The 18,311-nt window shown below is 35.1% G+C and overlaps 1 protein-coding gene across 9 annotated transcripts in view; it reads right to left on the reverse strand.

The window, feature by feature from the left end:
- The window catches only part of KCNT2 (potassium sodium-activated channel subfamily T member 2), a 411,093-nt gene that overhangs the window by 137,366 nt on the left and 255,416 nt on the right, over positions 1 to 18,311 (reverse strand). For all 9 annotated transcript variants that reach the window (XR_007909589.2, XM_051820439.2, XM_051820437.2 and 6 more), the window contains exon 14: positions 9,201 to 9,309. Coding sequence is in view for 8 of the 9 variants with exons in the window: in XM_051820439.2 (XP_051676399.2) it covers positions 9,201 to 9,309 (109 nt within the window). In the remaining variant the exon portion in view is untranslated. The remainder of the gene's footprint in view (positions 1 to 9,200; positions 9,310 to 18,311) is intronic.

Consider the following 18,311-nt stretch of genomic DNA (forward strand, 5'->3'; position numbering starts at 1 on the left):
ATCAATTTCAGTTCACAATTGATCACACTGATAGGTCTAAGAGTCAAAGGGATCACACAAACAAGACTAGTGTCTACTAATACTAACTGATAGAATCAAAAAGGGAGAGAACGACCCATCATGGGAAGGAGGATACACAGCAGACTCATAGAATGGCAGATGTCCTAAATAGCACTCTGGCCTCAGAATCAGCCCTTAAGGCATGCGGATCTGGCTGAAAAGCCCATGAGAGTATTTCAGGCATGGAAAGCCAAGGGGGGGGGGGAGAGAAGAGGGCCTAAATGAAAGATCTCTGTGAGTGAGATCCCAGCAGAAAGAATGGGCCATCAAAGAAGGAGGTACCTTTCTCTGAAGGGAGAAGAGAACTTCCACTTTAGCTATGACCCTGTCAGAATAAGATCGAAGTCGGCAAACCCAAAAGGCTTCCATTGCCTTGGCAACTCATGACAAGAGCCTAGAGAGATTACTGATGCCATAAACAAGAGTGTCAAATTGTTAAGTCAACAACAGGAGTCACTGTGTACTTACTCCTCATGTGGGATCTGTCCTTAATGTGTTGTCCAATGTGAAGTAATGCTATAACTAGCACTGAAACAGTATTTTACACTTTGTGTTTCTGTGTGGGTGCAAACTGATGAAATCTTTACTTAATATATACTAAATTGATCTTCTGTATATAAAGAGAATTGAAAATGAATCTTGATGTGAATGGAATGGGAGAAGGAGTGGGAAATGGGAGGGCTGCGAGTGGGAGGGAAATTATGGGCGGGGGGGAGCCATTGTAATCCATAAACTGTACTTTGAAAATTTATATTTACTAAATAAAAGTTAAAAAGAAAGAACAAATAAATGGAAACCTCAATAAAATTCCAACAAGGTCAATAACAGTAAATAATACAGTACCAGTGGTAAATCTCCATTTTAATAATTGCCTGGGACTATGAGAGGCTTAAATATTAGCTTATATGGAAAGAGTATGTGGGAACTCTCTGTACTATTTTTACTTCTATAAATCTAAAATTAACTTAAAGATTAAAAATGAAGTAAAAGCATAATATTTAACCTAGAATTTCCCTATCTTCCTTTAGTATTTAATTTTATTTACTTCAGGAAAAGTATTAAGATCTATCAAAAATGTTAATTATGCCTTGGGACATAAATCTGGCAATTTTATTAAACATGAGAACCATCATTTATATACTTCACTCACAAATGAATTACACTGCATTTTGGCATAATGCTTCTCTTGTGCTTGGAAAATTCACAAAACTGTTAAGTAACCTCTTGAAAAAGTCTAAAATTCACTTAAGATTAAATACTATGATGAAAAGTTGAACAAGACAACTTCTAAGATTCCAAATATTTTACATTTGAGTGGAAGTATAAGCTCCAAAAACTAAGAAAGACATTATCGGTCAGATTTTCTGGATTCTTCCATTTTTAAAGATGCCGATTTGAAAACCACAGACAAAACTTAGCAGTGTTAATATATTAATTTTCTTTTCACAAAGAACATTGCAAAAATACCAGATCTGCTGTTTGATCACATTTATGAAAATAGCCCAGTAATTAATGAAGGATGTCTTATGAAATAACCACCAGTGAGGAACATATTTACAAAACTGCAACTTTTAAAAATTCATTCTGCTGAAATATAAAAGCAATTTTGCTTCCCTTTACTTCTAATACTGATTTATGGAATGTAACATTAGAATTTTTATATCCTTTCATCCATTCAAAATATTTAAAATTTATATTTGCTCTTCTTTAACAACTGACAAGTACTTGAAGGCATCTTTTATTTTTGGTCATATAAATAAAAGTAATTTATTTCAGCACATTCTTGCCCTAACATATTATTACCTGAATCTATTAGCAACATTATTTGCCTGCAGTTACATGACTTCACCATTATTTTCTCAGTACCTAACTTTTTAACCTTTATGTGTTCCCAGTGTTTTCAAATAATTCTCATTTAAGGCTTCTTAAATATTTTTCTGTTATTTATTTTTATTATTCATTTTCACCACACGAATTCCAAATGGTTACTAAAAACAAATCTTTTAAGGAGGCAGAAGAATTTATACTTTCTGCAACTCCACTTGCTTTCTTCTATTGTTGAATAATGTATCACTTGAGAATAAAATGGTCCAACATTGCAGGCTCTTGAAACATCTTTATCAAAATATATTTCATTCTAATTTCTGTAGTAAAGTCAGTGAATCTAAATTTGTACCACAGTGAAGCTAATCATACATATGTCATCAGTTTATTGCTTGAGTGCATTTTTGTATCTATTTGCTCATCAATGTCAAATTTTAAAAAACATATAAAGTTATGAACATATGTTTTCATACAGTCATGGTAATAACCATATATTGGTATAGGCCTGGATGTGTTCTGATATATATATATATACACACATACATATATATACATACATATATACATACATACAATTCATAGTATGAGGCCTGGATATTTCCCATCCATCACAAACATAACATTTGGCTCTGAGCCTCTACCTCTGCCTTTCAAGCATCCCTCTTGCCTCCCTCAAGCTTTGAAATTGGACACCAACTTGGAAGACTGATTCTGAGCTGCCCAGAATATGACTGATGTCAACTCGCAGAGCCAATAAGGGAGCTGAAGAGCACCAGCTTAGCCAGGCCCAGTGCCATGATCATCCTGTGAGTTGACTGCAACCAGGTTCGTGGCTATGAATGGTGTGCATAGGCTGAACACAGCCACATATATAATTTAGACTTTTCCTCCAGATCACAGACTGGACATTTTAAGAGTCAAATAAATATATTAAACTTAACATGTCCAAAATAAAAGTGCTTATTGTTTGTGTTCTTCTGTGATGTGTTAAGCCACAATTCTATTATTACGGTTGCTCAGTCCAAAACTGCACAAGCATTCTGGACTTCTCTCTCTCTGTTCCACCCTACATCCCATCAGTCAACAAATACTGTCAATGCCTTCAAATAGATATATAGAACCTGAGTATATTTTATCTATTTCCTTCTCCTACCCTCATCCAAGACACCAAATTTTCTGGCTAGGAATACTCTGTTCTATTTATTTAAGGAGACAGAGACAAAGAGAACAAGAAACATAGGGAACAAGGGATCTCTCAATCACAGCTTGACTCCCCAGATGCCTGCAAAGGCTGAGACTGGGCCAGGGTCAAAACTGGGAGTAGGACATGCAGTCCAGGTCTTCCATATGAGTGTCAGAGCACAATAACTTCAGTCATCATCACTGCTTCCAAGAGTTTGCATTAGCAGGAAGCTGGAATACAGAACCGGCATTGGGAATCAAACTTCCGTTGGTTCACCTCCCCCCCCAAATGGCCGCTATGGCCTGCACGTTGCGCCGATCTGAAGCCAGGAGCCAGGTGCTTCCCCTGGTCTCCCATGGGGTGCAGGGCCCAAGCACTTAGGCCATCCTCCACTGCCTTCCCAGGCCACAGCAGACAGCTGGACTGGAAGAGGAGCAAACAGGACAGAATTCGGCACCCTAACCAGGACTAGAACCTGGGGTACCGGCGCCACAGGCGGAGGATTAGCCTAGTGAGCCACGGTGCTGGCCAATGTTTCTGTTTTAATGATTTTTGTTATTTATTTGTCTCCCCAATTAGAATAAAAGCTCTCTCAGAGCAGATATATTTTCTGTGGGTTTCCTGGCTGTTCCCACAACATCTGGAATGGTTGTATCGCCTAGACACATTCAATAAATAATTTCTAAATCAATGAATGGAGTGAACTAGATAAAAAATATTATCTCAAAATTCCATATTAAATGATTTAGAATTAAATGGAGCATATAATTGCCTTGGTGTTAGTTGGATTTAGTAGTTGAGTGAGCAAAACATTTCTACTGCCAAAAATCATGTTCTTTCCTCTGTGTCACATTCCCACCTGGAATTTCAGGGTCCCATTTATAGCATGAACATTATCAAACAGGGAATTTTGTTTATAATTTGGACTTTTGGCTCCCAAAAGAACTGATTTTAGTTATCATGTTAATGAGAGAAAATTCTAACTCAGATATTTTATAATGATAACATGCCTGGCTTTGTTTTTTTTCTTCTTTTTACAGGTAATATTAAAATTTGGGTAAATAGCTAACCTTCAATAATGATAATAACAATTACACAACAAATATATCTAATATTTCCTTATTTTAATAGTGCCAAATTTGCTCACCAGTTTTGAGTCTCTTAACAATAATCTTCAGGGTACTTTATATGTAAAACTAAGGCTGTCATAGTTACCTATATGATTCAATATAAATTCTGCTAAGATTCTTTGATTTCAATGACTTAAAAAGAGTAAATGTCTAAATAAATATAGGTGCATATGTTAGCTATACATGTATGTGTATATATCAACTTTTAATTTAAACTATTCATACTTCCAATAGACACAACTAGCATCAAGTTAAAATTCTAATATGCAAAATATAGTTTTATGTTTAATGCAAACTACAAACCACTGCTCTGTCATTCTCTATCACCTCTCTATAATTTTTAATGACAATCAGTTCTCCGTATCAGAACAGCAACTGTATTGACTACTCTAAAACCTTTTCAAATCACTCCTTCCTTGCCTTAGTTCACTAAAGAAGCTAGAAATCAAAAATATCTGATGTTTCAACATGTTTTAGGTATATCCATAGCCAAGTGATAGGGTTCTGGTCAATTAGAAGTTCAAGAGCAATGACTGGACTTCCTAAAAAGTGTCAGCCTTAGCTGGCATCAGTTTGTCCTTTTGTCTTCTTTCTCCTCCTTAGAACAATCTGAGGTAGAGAATGTATTTTGTGATTATATGGAGAGAATATTGAAGGTTGATATCTACCACCCAAAGATGCTGGAATGAACAACAGAAAGAACAACATTCTCTGATGACAGTGTCAAGTCAGGCAACGAATTCCAGATGTTGATGCCCAGATTTTGAATGTGTAAAATAAACACCACCTCAACTTTTGGTCACGTATTATGCTATATAGAGAAGCATACAATTTAAATAAATGAAATATACCACATTTCATATGAACAAAATTACTGTAAACTGCCCCCTTCCTCCCTCACCCATTGCTTTAGAAAGAATAAATTATTTTCTTCGTACCAGGTAGAGATATTTAAGTTCCTGGAGTCTATCTCTCATTCTCACTGCATTTTCATTCTGTTTCTCTTAGGTGCTTATATTAAATTTTAAAAGTAAACAAACATAGGTACAAAACTATTTATACACATACATATAAACTGTCCCCCACATTTCCATGCATTAGAACTTTCATTATTTTTTTCTCACATTCATAAACAAACCTAATGAAGTGGTAGTCTACAACCAGGCTTCACTTTCTCATCATCCTCCTAATTTTTCATCCTTTGCTAAAAGAACAAAGTCTTTATTGTCCAAATTGTTTTCTCAGATGTTTCCAGACACCAGTGGCCTCTTAACTGTTTACTCAGTCCCAATCATTCTGATATCTCTGTCCCTCTCTGTCTCTGTCTCTCTCTCTCCCCCTGTATGTGTGTGTGTGCACACACTTCTTTTCACATAGAAGTTCACACGTGCGTAATTCATCCCTAATATGGGTCTTCCATTTGTAAGCCCATTTCTATATGCTACAAAACAAACTAAGAAAAGGAAACAGATAACTTACTGGGTTGAATCTGTATAATTCTGGGGCAGAATTAGAAATTCTACTATTACTGTGACCTGTGCCAGTTTTTCCTACTGAAAACGCTGAACTTTCACTTTCCATGTCCTGATTTATTGATACATTTCATTTTTAGCACTAATTTATTTTCTTTAAATAACTATTATCAACCTTGTATTTTATTTTTAAAACATTTAAAGATTAGACCATTTTAGATTTTAGGTTACATTTATTTCTGTGACTCTTAGAGCTAAAGTCTTAGCTTAGGAGTAAGCATATGACAGAATGGCTAAGCCATTGTTTGGGACACCCATATCCCATATTGGAGTGTCTGGCTCATGTCCAGCTCCTTCACTTCTAATCCAACTTCCTGTTTACGCACACCTGGAAGGCAGCCAGTGATGGCTCAAGCACTTGTCCCTGCCACACACATGGGACCCCAGATTGAGTTCCAGCCTCTTGGCTTTATCCTGGCCAACCCATGGCTGTTGTGGGCATTTGAGAAATAAAGTTTTATCTATTTTTTTCTCTCTATTGGTCTTTAAAGTTGAAAAAAAGGGAAAAATATTTACAAAGAGAAGGCTGTTATCCTGCTCTAAAACATTGTCTTGGTTAATCTGTATCCACTTTTTATCAATTAGTGAACAATATCTTGTGACTATCAATTAGTTTTTCTCAAAAATCATCATTATGAAGTGTTAATATTATTCTCACTCCTTTTTAAAATGGAGAATTTTGAATGTTGCTGCAGTGCTTTATTTTCTATTAGCAGTTTAATAATGCTTGTAAAAGACAATTCTTAAACTATTCAGTACTTTTCCATTATAGTCATTCAGCTTCCATATTTGTTCTCTTATTATAAATCAATATATTTGAGCTCTCTATACTGATGTGTAAGGCAAAACTGCAAATATTTCTGTTAATAAGGCAATCTTGGCTATATATTCAGTTAATGCATAATACAGAGAATTTGATTATTTTAGCAAACACTGTTTTCACTAAAAATATACTAGAAATGTCAAATGGTCACTTGTGTGGATGGTCATTTGTATTTATGTTATAATCTATATCTGAGAAGACAACTGTCCCTAAAATATATATCTTACAAATCAATAATCAAGACAAAAAATAAAAATAAAGGATCCGAATAGGTTTTTCTTCAAAGAAAATATATGTTTGGCAAGTAGACATAAAATATTGCTTAACATTATTAGCCATCAGTGGATGCAAATCAAAACCACAATCAGACAACACTTCACAGCCATTAGGATACTTATGATCTAAAAAAAAAAGATAGCATCAAGTATGAATAGGGATCTCAATAGACTGCAACTCCGTTACACTGCTGGTAAGAATCAAAATGCTGCAGCCAATTTGGAAAACATTCTGTCAGTTCCTAAAAAAGCTAAACGGACTGACCATATGATCCAGTAATTCCACTCCTAGGGATAAACCCAAGAGAAATGAAAGCATATGTCCAACAAAAACTTTTACACAAATGTCTCCAAACACATTACTAACAGTGTTAAAAGCTACTCAAATACCCAAAAACTAATGAGTTGAAAAATAAAATGTGATACATGCATGCAGTGGAATAACATGCAGTTGTAAAACGGAATGAAAAACTGATGCTTATTACTATATAGATGAACTTTGAAACCATTATGCCAACTGAAAGAAGACAGATCAATACAAACATACACACACACAACACATACTATATGATTTCATTTAAATGAAACAACCAGAAAAGACAAATCTACAGAAATCAATAAACAGCAACCTAAAGGTGAAAGGATTTGGAGGGAAATGCAAAGTGACTGCTAAGGGGCAGAGTGATTCTTTTTGAGGTTCTGGAATGAAATAGTGGTGACAGTTGAAAAAAAATCTATGAACATACCAAAAAAGCCTTAAAGTGTACATTTTAAAGGAGTAAGTTTTATAGTATGTCAACTAAATCTCAATAAAGCTACTACAAATAAAGTTATTATGGGACTACAATATTTACTGTGACACAGTTGTAAAATGTTTTTGCAGGTAAATCTTATTTAAAGGAAATCCTTAATTGTTTGATAAAAATGTCCTCAACAACATCATTTTCTTTTTCCAACAGGCAACACTGCTTGGTATATATTGGAAAAAGTTTTATTCTAAGCATCACTAGAATTCTTTAACTTAGCTCAAGTACAGTTTTTCTACCAGGCAATACTGAGTGTTAATGTGTCAATAAGCAATATTTACTCCATGTTTCACAGTGTAGTTTAACATCAACTTATGACCAATGAGCTGTGTTAAATAGTATCAATGGGCTTTCTTTTAGTGTTTGTATGTACCATACTGAACTTACACTAGACATCCAGTATTACAGTTCTATGATTCTGTAACAGAGATGGTTCAGATGGTTATGAGTTCTATGACTATTTAACTAATTGGTGTCAAATATAACATTTTCTATAATTGCATCAAAACACAAGTACTTTCTGTAAAAAAGCAGCAATTTCATTCATGATCCTTGTTACATCTTTTCCACTGCACTGATTAAAGGCATGTCAACATATAAACTAGAAATATTTCTATCCAAAATTTTGAGAAAATTACTCTTTGGGATTTCTTACTATACCAATTGAACAGAAATGCAATTAGAAATAAGATAGTAAAATCTATCCAAAATGCCAATGGTAATTCATTATTTTTAAATTCTCAACTTATTCTATCTAGTTTATATTCCAAGAGAGAATTTCACTCTTCTGGGTTTATTTGATTTGTTATTTCACTGAAAGATATCTATCAATTACCTTACAAAATGTAAATAATCACAGCCACAAAGAGACATAGAATCTACTTATGAAATTGACATTTTGTCTGAAATATCAAGTTAGAAATATGGATGGGCATGAAACACTATGAAACATTTATCTTTCAAATAAGACTATGACTATGTGGTTGCTTATATTTCCCTCAGTCATCCAAGCAAAACAAAAATAACATTTATTTTATGGTGCTCTATCAATATAAATGCACAAAAAGCATACTGATGATTTACTTTTATCTCATCTACCATTGAACAAACAACATCAATTTATTCTACATTCACTGATTTCATAGAATGACTATTTTCACCATGCTATAATAATTGTACAATGGTAATTTTGAAGTCCATCATGTACATAAAGCTGTAAGATGAAAACATCACAAAATCAGAAAAAAATATCGCTTTAAAATCTTATTCTACTGACAGAATTTTTTTAAGTTCTACTTGCTGCATAAATATTAATCTTGAAAATATAGACCCATGTCCCAACACTAGAGTTAAAAATGGCATGGACACTTAGAATTTACTATGCAACAAATTATCTCGAGATTATTGAGAAAGACCTCATAATACATTTATATCTTTCAGTTGAAGATAGTTTACACAAATACAAGTATACATCTAGCTGTATACCTTGGTTTACTACATTGCTAAATCACATAACTTCTTTTCAATGTAATTTCAAATACATTATCTTAAAGAAAAATATACTTACTGCCCTCTAGAGGTATGAACCAGTAGTGTAATAAGTGTAGATGTTGCTGGGCATATACAGTTTAAAGCTAACATGGCATATTTGAACTCTTCTTCACAAACAACATGATCTGTTTAAAATAAAATAGGTAAATTAGAATAATTTACTGTAGGAGAGTACTATTTTTAGTTATTAAAAGCTAAAACAAGGAAGAAAATTGTGAAAATCTCAGTATAAAAATATTTGTTTTATAGATTTTTTTTTACATGTGCTTTTTTATACCAAGGGATGATGATGCCTAAGAGAGAGAGAGAGAGAGAGAGAGAGAATTGAAGTATGGGTTAAGTGATTAGAGTGGGAATGGAATCCTAGCCCGAACTGTATTTAACAAAATTGGCAATTTTGGGTAAAATGCTTAATCTTCCTATTCCTCATCCATAAAAGGAAGGGAGTTGTGGGTAGATTTGAGATGTAGGCTAGAAAACATATCCAGGGGCCGGTGCTGTGGCGCAGCGGGTTAAAGCCCTGGCTTGAAGTGCCAGCATCCCATATGGGTGCCGGTTCTAGTCCCAGCTGCTCTTCTTCCGATCCAGCTCTCTGCTATGGCCTGGGATAGCAGTAGAAGATGGTCCAAGTCCTTTTGCCCCTGCACCCACGTGGGAGACCCGGAAGAAGCTCCTGGCTCCTGGTTTCAGATCAGCGCAGCTCCAGGCCATTGCGGCCAATTGGGGAGTGAACCACTGGATGGAAGACCTCTCTCTCTCTGCCTCTCCTCTCTCTGTGTAACTGACTTTCAAATAAATAAAAAAACTTTAAAAAAAAAGAAAATATATCCAATATTTTATAAAGCCTCCATCAGTTCTGATCATCCTACAGTATGAAATATGTGATTTTCAAAAAAGTTCATGTAAAATAAATAATATGAAAAAACCACACATGGATTTCAAAACTTTTTTGCACCAAAATAAACTATCCATCTATCAGCTTCATTTTTCCCATGAGCCTTCTGAAAGGTTTTTGTACAACAGTGTTGATAAACCACAGTATTTGTCAAATTCACAACCATACAACATTAATCTTAGGAAGAAATTGTGGTAGGTAACATTTGTCTCTCATAGAAACAATAGATTTTACACTATGAAAACAACAATAATATCAATCAATAAAAATGTTAAAATAAATTGAAACCGAAGTTGTGCTTAACACATGACCTAAGAGTCATAAACTCAGAATATGGTAGGGTGCAGCCAGGAATGACAACAAATGAAAGAAACATTCGAGGACATGAACATAAAAGAGAGTGCTCAAGATAATGTCATTTGGGAGGGGCAGGCACAGACACAGAACATAATTCCAATTAGCCCGAGAATATTACTGTCCTGCAGGACAGAAGCCTCCGTTGCACATAATCAACTGTCCACAGAAGTCACTTTTAGAGAAGTGATTAAAGTGTTTTTTATTGTGAAAGGAAAACACCTCCCTTCCCTAGTAGACAGTTACAGTTGGTATTAGAAAGGCAAACCATGTTTAAAGTTCTAAAACAAATAAAAAACACATTTATTATTAGAAAATAGCAGTGTTAGCTAAATTAAGAAATAGAAAGTTGAATCTGTTGATGAGCCAGTTCTATAAACACAAACATAAACTAGAAAAGTTCACTTGGGAAACAGTTTAACAAACATTCTGGACATAAAATGTTAGACGTGGTCCTGTTTTCATATTATTTAAGCATATGAAAATGCCCCAATATTCTTTCTTTGACCTTTTCTGCCTCATTTTTGTACTTTCCTCTTTCACACTTCATAGAGAAACTATATACTATGACTAGATCTCAAGATTTACTTTCCAACAGATTAGGAATCTTCTTTTGAGGAAAGTTTTAAAATATATAACCATGATATTAAACGCTTTGTAGGAAAGGCAAGCAGACTCTAAATCTAATTTTCAATGTGAAGAAGTATACAAAATATTTGCAAAATACCAGGGTACTTAACCACCATTTCAAAGTATCTCAAAACAATTATTTGAGTGTGTATGGCTAATCTGCAAAAATAAAGAAACAAAACTGCTAAATGCAAATGTGATTACATTAAGTTGAGATAATAGCAATTCACATGGGAATCAAAATTCTGAACATATGATCCGAGAAAAATATGTACATTTATGACATCAGATAGACTTCTGAAAATTCAAACTGGGACAGAAAATTTGGGGGGGGGTCTGATTACCATCTATGTAATGCCACATGCAATTATTAACTTTGCCTTCTGTTACTGCACATCCTATACTTCTTCCAGTAAGGGGATGTGAAATAATGAGATGTATGTGTAATTTTTTAAAAATATCCCTTTTTTATCAATAATGACAAGATATGGGCCCCCTCACTTCTTTTTTCCTCAATGAATATGTGCATCTGAATTTGTGAGGGATGTCCATGGGAGGATTGTGTCATATGGGCCAATTTTTCAAAAAATATAGTAATCAGGGAGAACTGGAAAGATTTCATACATTTCAGGTAGTCATTTTTGTATTTACATATACCTTTTTTCTACAGTTAGACAAAAATATGCAATGCCCATAAGTCCTTCAAGTTAAAAAAAAAATGTACTACTATTAGTAGTGGCAATTTTTCACACAAACATTCCATATGTTTTGCACCATTTGGAGCAGTATACTGAGTTACCTGATTGAAAATTAAGAGAAAATATACTTTCATATGTCTAGAAATGTATGTGAGCTATCAAAACAAGTTTAATATATCTGATTATTACTTATTACTGGCATTATTCAAATGTGTAGCAGTGCATGGTTACTGGTGCAAGTATCTCTCTTTTTTCATTGTGTTTTCTTAAGTATTAATATCTGAGTATTTATATATTGAAAAATGCTTATTTTTATTTCCCTTGTTTCTCCTTCATATTAAAGTTAGGATATTAGGGTTAATTGCATAGTTACATTTATACTTAATTTTATTCAAAGCTAGTTAAAGGATGCAAAATATTCACATTAAAAGGTTAAAGGATGCACTGGATCAAATAGAATTAGATCATTCCCTTAAATGGATTAATACAAAATTATCAGGAGTTCCAGTACTTTTCATTACAAAAATCTCTTTAATCTCTGTAGATGGTAAACACAGAGAAAGGGGACTGAAATATTCAACAGGAAGAAATATGCAGAAATGATGGTTATGGAGAAGGCTGCAAATTGTCAATTTTGACTGTTTCCTTTAGTCACCTCCAAATGCATGGACGTTAACACCAAGAAGACAGCGAGTTAAAGTTCACTAGGGTTGGCCTTGTCAAACAAGTCCAAATAAAGGAAAGAAGGTGCATATTGAGGGAGAACTGAAGGCACGGATTACAATGTATGACATGAAATTCAAACACGTTTAGAAAGAAAGGCAAGATGTGTGGGTATAAATAGCAGTCAAAATCTGGTAGGATCAAGGATTTGTAGACACTAGCCTGGCCAAAAGACAGTGGAAGTTCTGAGTTAGAGGATGTTCTGTCACAGAGGGGTCACTTTTATTGCTAACGATGTGATTTAGAGTCTGATCTTGGAAGTGGTTGTTGATATAGGATGGTGGGCAACAATACTGAAAGAAGGAAAATTACAGAAACACCAGTTTAGGGCTCTGCAAGGATCATTTTCACAGCTTTCAGTATCATCAGGTGGTATGACTGAACAGTGAGGAGACAGTGACAGTGAGCTAGGAGATGAAGCATGTCTTCAGGTTCATCAGCTACTTATATTTCCTTTTCCAGCCATTTCAAATTATAAACTGCCATTTTTATCAAAGGAGTTTCTAATGACACACAGAAGACCAAGTCATATAAAATCTGATATTAGAATAATATATATGGCAGAAATATATCCATGATGGAAACTTCTATTTCCTCCAACTATCCATTTTCCCGTTAATGTGAAAAGCAATGTGTCAATAGACACATAGTGAAGGGCTAGATAGAAAGGGCCAGCATGCTAATATGTGTTGACAGCACCTGCTGATTTTGGTCAGATATGAGTAGAGAGAGACAATGTGAGGTAAGAATTGATTACATTGCAGGCATAGAGAGAAGGGAATAGAACTCTGTTAAATAGGGCATTGTTTGCTTACAATCAGATATATAATCAAGAGTCCAGCAATCTGAATGCAAGTCTGAATGCAGATATGAAACAGTGAACTGTAGCCTAACTAGCAGTAGATGACACTCTTAGAGCCTTCTGCAGATACCTCCCATAAGGACTTCTCAGCCAGACCAATACAGCTAGCCCTGTGGCAAGGATCAGATTAAAATGCTATGCTGCCTTCATACCCAAATTCATTTCAAATAATGCCAAGGCAACTGTCATTACAATCATGAGGGGAATACAGACAGAGCAGCAAAAGCTAGGCAATGCAAGATCTTTCTCATCTTAGGAAAAAAGAAAAAAAAAAAAACCTTGAACACAGTTACAGAAAGGACCAAGAAATCCATTCCAATTTCAACTTCAGGCATGGCCACAGAAAATAATGAACAAGAGGCTATGTTTATGAATAGACAAAGGAGCTACTTCCCCAGAGTAGAATTAGGGTTTATTAAAGACTTTACTATACTGTTTGGAAGGTGCCTCCATTCATGTGCCACAGAACTTGCTATGGACCAATAACTGCTGCTTCCCATTGTTTCTTTTCCCAAAAACCAATTCTTATTACAGTGAGCCTGCAGTACTACTGTATACCCTTTGGAGTGGCAGAGGGCGACTGGCAAATGTGCTACTGTGTATACTGCCAATATAGGAGTCACATCTAGATCCTGCTTTGCAGGACCCAGATACACTGGACTTTGAGCAGGAAGCAGCATTTGATGGGATTCTGGGGTTTTTTAATAAAGAATGGATGAATATTTTCAACAAAGAAAAATGTTGTGCATGGATACTTGGGCCAAAGCTTTGAGCTATGACTGAAACTACTACACAAGCTCAGTGTCCTTTCTTTCCTCTTTTTGGGAAAACACAGTCTCATTCCCGGCCTTTCCCCACATGTTAGCTGGGTACTTCTTAGTTTCCAATTAGATGAGATGGTCACATGACAATATGTTTGATGGGACCATATACCTGGCAAAACCCAGGTTTAACTATGCAAATAAAGCTAACTGCTTGTCAAATATCACATCTATCCATTTTTTTCTTATGACTTCTAATTTCCCTCCATCATTGAAGAAAGTATTTCCAATTCCAAAATGGCATACAATTCATCTTGTATTTTCTTCTCATCTGTTTTAAGTTCCTGAATGGTTTAGATTTAGGTGTCTTTCCTCTGTTCTTGTTGATAAAGCAAAAGAGCATGCAAGGTAAAATGGTATCACCATGGAGTATACCAGACCATGGATGAGTTTTTTTGAGCCTTCTGATCAAAACTTGACTTTGATTCAAAATGTAGTATCAATATTTACTTCATAAGGTTTTCTGAGGAAAAATATAAACAATGTTTATAAAATGCCAATCAGAATTCTTTATATCATCACAATCATGCATTACTAAAAATAAAGAGTCATGGAAGTTCGGACTAGCAGTTACGATGCCACTTGAGATCCTTTTCCGTATTAGAGTGCCTAAATTCAAATATCAAATCCACTCCCAATTCTAACTTTCTGCTAATGTTCATACTGAAAGGCAGCAAGTGATGATGGCTCGAATGCTTGGTTTCCTGTTACTCACACTGAAAGACTAAGATTGACTTCTTGGTTCCTGGCTTGGCCTGGCCTACTCCTGGTTTTAGTAGGCATTTAGGGAGTGAACCAGCAGATAGGATATCTGTTATCTATCTATCTATCTATCTATCTATCTATCTATCCATCTATCTATCCATCTATCCATCTATCTATCCATACCTCTCCCTCTATTTGCCTCTCAAATAAGTAACTTTTAAGAATGAATAAAAATGAAGAGAATCAATAAACATCCTTAAACAATGCCAATAATATAATTTAAAATGTAAACCAGAGTGAATGTTTGGTTAAGACACTACTTGGAATGCCTGCATCCTATATTGGAATGCCTGGTTCAAGTCCTAGATCCTCTGCTTATGATTCAGCTCCCTACTAATGTACACCGTGGGAGTTAGGAAGTGATGACTCAAATACTTGGGTCCCTGACACTCATGTGGGAGAGCGGGCTTTCAGCCTCAGCTTGGCCTAGCCCTGCCTGGCTGCTGCAGATATTTAGGGAATGAACCAATAGATGGGAGATTTCTCTCTCCCCCTCCTCCATCTTTCTGCCTTCTAAATTAGAGTTAAAATAAATTCATGATAGTTTTTAATGTAAAAGGAAAACAATGTAGCATAATTCTGCTATACAATTAATATACAATCTCATTTTATCAACACGTAGCATTCTCTGCACAACCACTCGAGTATCTGAATAAGGACAGTAATCTGTCTATAAGGATGAGCACCACTATTGACAAAAACTTCCTCAGTGGATGGGAAGGAGATTTTGAGGGATATGACCTTCAAAATAGCAGTATTATATGGGATTTCTAGATTTGTTTTAGTGTTATTTTTATCATCTTCAATTTAAAAACTTTTAAAAATGAATGATTACAATTGAAGATACAAATTTATAGAGAGATATGAATCAAAATTGTTTTCAAGTTCTGTTGACTTTATGGAAGATAAAATTGGTAATTACTTCTTAGACTATCTTTTAACAAGTCTGCATCACAGTATTTTCTGAGCTTTCATATGACTGAATGTACCAGAAGCTTCTTCCATGCAGTTGCCAGGTAACGGCTCTTTGGAAAGCAGTAAACATTGGAGAGTGCATTGAGCCAATCTAGTGCTGGGTTTTGATTTACAGAAATCAAATATACCTTAGAAAAGAGTTTTAAACAAAAACACAAACCAGGATCAATTTTAAAAACTGAATGTTATTCAATTGTACTGTATGGAGAACAAGTTTATTACATGGACCCATAGAACCAATTGCATTATAAAATCGCTTGCATATTCCTTGATTAGATTCTATTTATAAGCATGAGTGGATTGATTGCTACAAAAATTACCTCTTTATCTTATATGAGAATAAGTAATATTTAGCAATCAAGTGAGTTTTATTTTCATCCTGTCACTTTAGTCCATAAATAGCCATTCTAAGAGTATGCACGTGTGTGTGTGTGTACACGTGCACATAGCAGGGGTTTTGCCAATTCAAGAACTGAGAAGCATTCAACCACTAAGTGGCTAAGAATAGATTTAAGTAAACCTTTAAAAGTCATTTAGCTTTACAAGATCTAAATATAAGTATGCTTATTAAATATACAGAATCCAGCTCAGATTGAGATGGGCAACATTCTTTAAAGCAGATTTATTTCATTTCAAAAATACAGTGTGAAAAAAAGTGTGTTTCTCTTTTCCTAATTGCTTGACTACTTACTTTAATGCTGTAAGGTTTTTTGAATATATCATACTAATTAAATGTTCAAAAAGAGTCAAATTTCCTGCATCCTGGAGCAAACCAGCTTTAATTTCAATGCCCACCTCTTCTTTTATATGTCTCAGTAAAACACAGCAGCCTTAATACTGTTTTTGAAAACTGTGTCCTCATAACCCCAATTTCTTTAGGTTCTAGACAAAAGTATTCTTTCCTTACTAATTTATAATAGTATAAAATGCAGCTATTTTAATCTTTTAAATTTTTTTTTAATTTAACAGTCTCAAAAATTATATGCATTTATGGGGTACTGTGTGATGTTTCAGTACATGTATATCCATTGTGTAATGTCCAATCATGGAAAACACTTAAAATTTCCCTTCATTTAATATTTCATTTTTTTTGAAAGGCAGAGTGGGCAGTGAGAGAGAGACAGAGACAGAGAGAAAGGTCTTCCTTTTCTGTTGGTTCACCCTCCAATGGCCACCGCAGCCAGCGTGCTGTGGCCGGTGCACTACGCTGATCCGAAGGCAGGAGCCAGGTGCTTCTCATGGTCTCCCATGTGGGTGCAGAGCCCAAGGACTTGGGCCATCTTCCACTGCACTCCCGGGCCATAGCAGAGAGCTGGCCTGGAAGAGGGGCAACCGGGACAGAATCCGGTGCCCCAACCGGGACTAGAACCCAGTGTGCCGGCGCCACAGGCAGAGGATTAGCCTATTGAGCCATGGCACTGGCCGTCATTTAATATTTCTTTATTATAAAACATTCAAAATAATTTTTCTAGTTGTTGAAACTTACTAGAAATATCAAGTAATATTCAAGTTTGTATAATGTATAACATAGATATGTGAAAATGTATATACATACACATATATAAAACACCTTCAAAAAGTTAATGAAAAATGGAATTAAAAATTTCCATGAACTTTTTGAAAACCCTTTGAATGTATTTGAAAGTTGTCTGCACCAAAATAAACTTATCTTCTAATTCATTTTATATGAGATTTTGAGGACCTTCAAACATGTGTGTATCTAAATATATATTTACAATATATATATATACAAATATGTACATATTTTACCAAAATATCACAAAATTTCTATGGCACAAATCATGTTAAACAGTTTTCAGATAATGTTCCGACAGACTAGTCAACTTGCCTAAATGCATTATTGATTTGAATTCCAGCCACCTCCCAAGAACTCTACAAATCTGTGCAATTCTACCACTGATTAACCAGGCACTTAAATAGGTAACAGAAGCAGTTTTCCCTTCTCCTGAACTCATCTCAAGGATTATTTCTTGCTACCAAATGGAAAAACAGCTGAAACAGCCATTAAATTGAATTAAGTGAGAAAATACAACAACTAAGTTCCCCAAACATGCATCATATAATGGTGAACTTTGGGGGAAATGCAGGCAAGTTTGCCCTTAAAGTTAATTTCATTCCCTTTCAGTCACAAAACACAAAACTGTGGCTGAATTAAAATATTTGCAGCAGGCATCTGGCCTAGCAGTTAGGATGCCTGCATTCCGTATCTGTACAGTGTCTGGGTCGCAGCTTCCTACTAATGCAGACCTCGGCAGGCTACTGTTGATGGCTCAAATAATTGGGTTTCTGCCACCCACGAGGGACACCTGGATTAAGCTCACACTGGTTTCACACTCACCCTGGCCTTTGTGGGCATTTAGGGAATGAACCAGTGGGTGGGATC

Source organism: Oryctolagus cuniculus, chromosome 13 (assembly GCF_964237555.1).
Source record: "Oryctolagus cuniculus chromosome 13, mOryCun1.1, whole genome shotgun sequence".
NCBI classification, from domain to species: Eukaryota; Metazoa; Chordata; class Mammalia; order Lagomorpha; family Leporidae; genus Oryctolagus; species Oryctolagus cuniculus.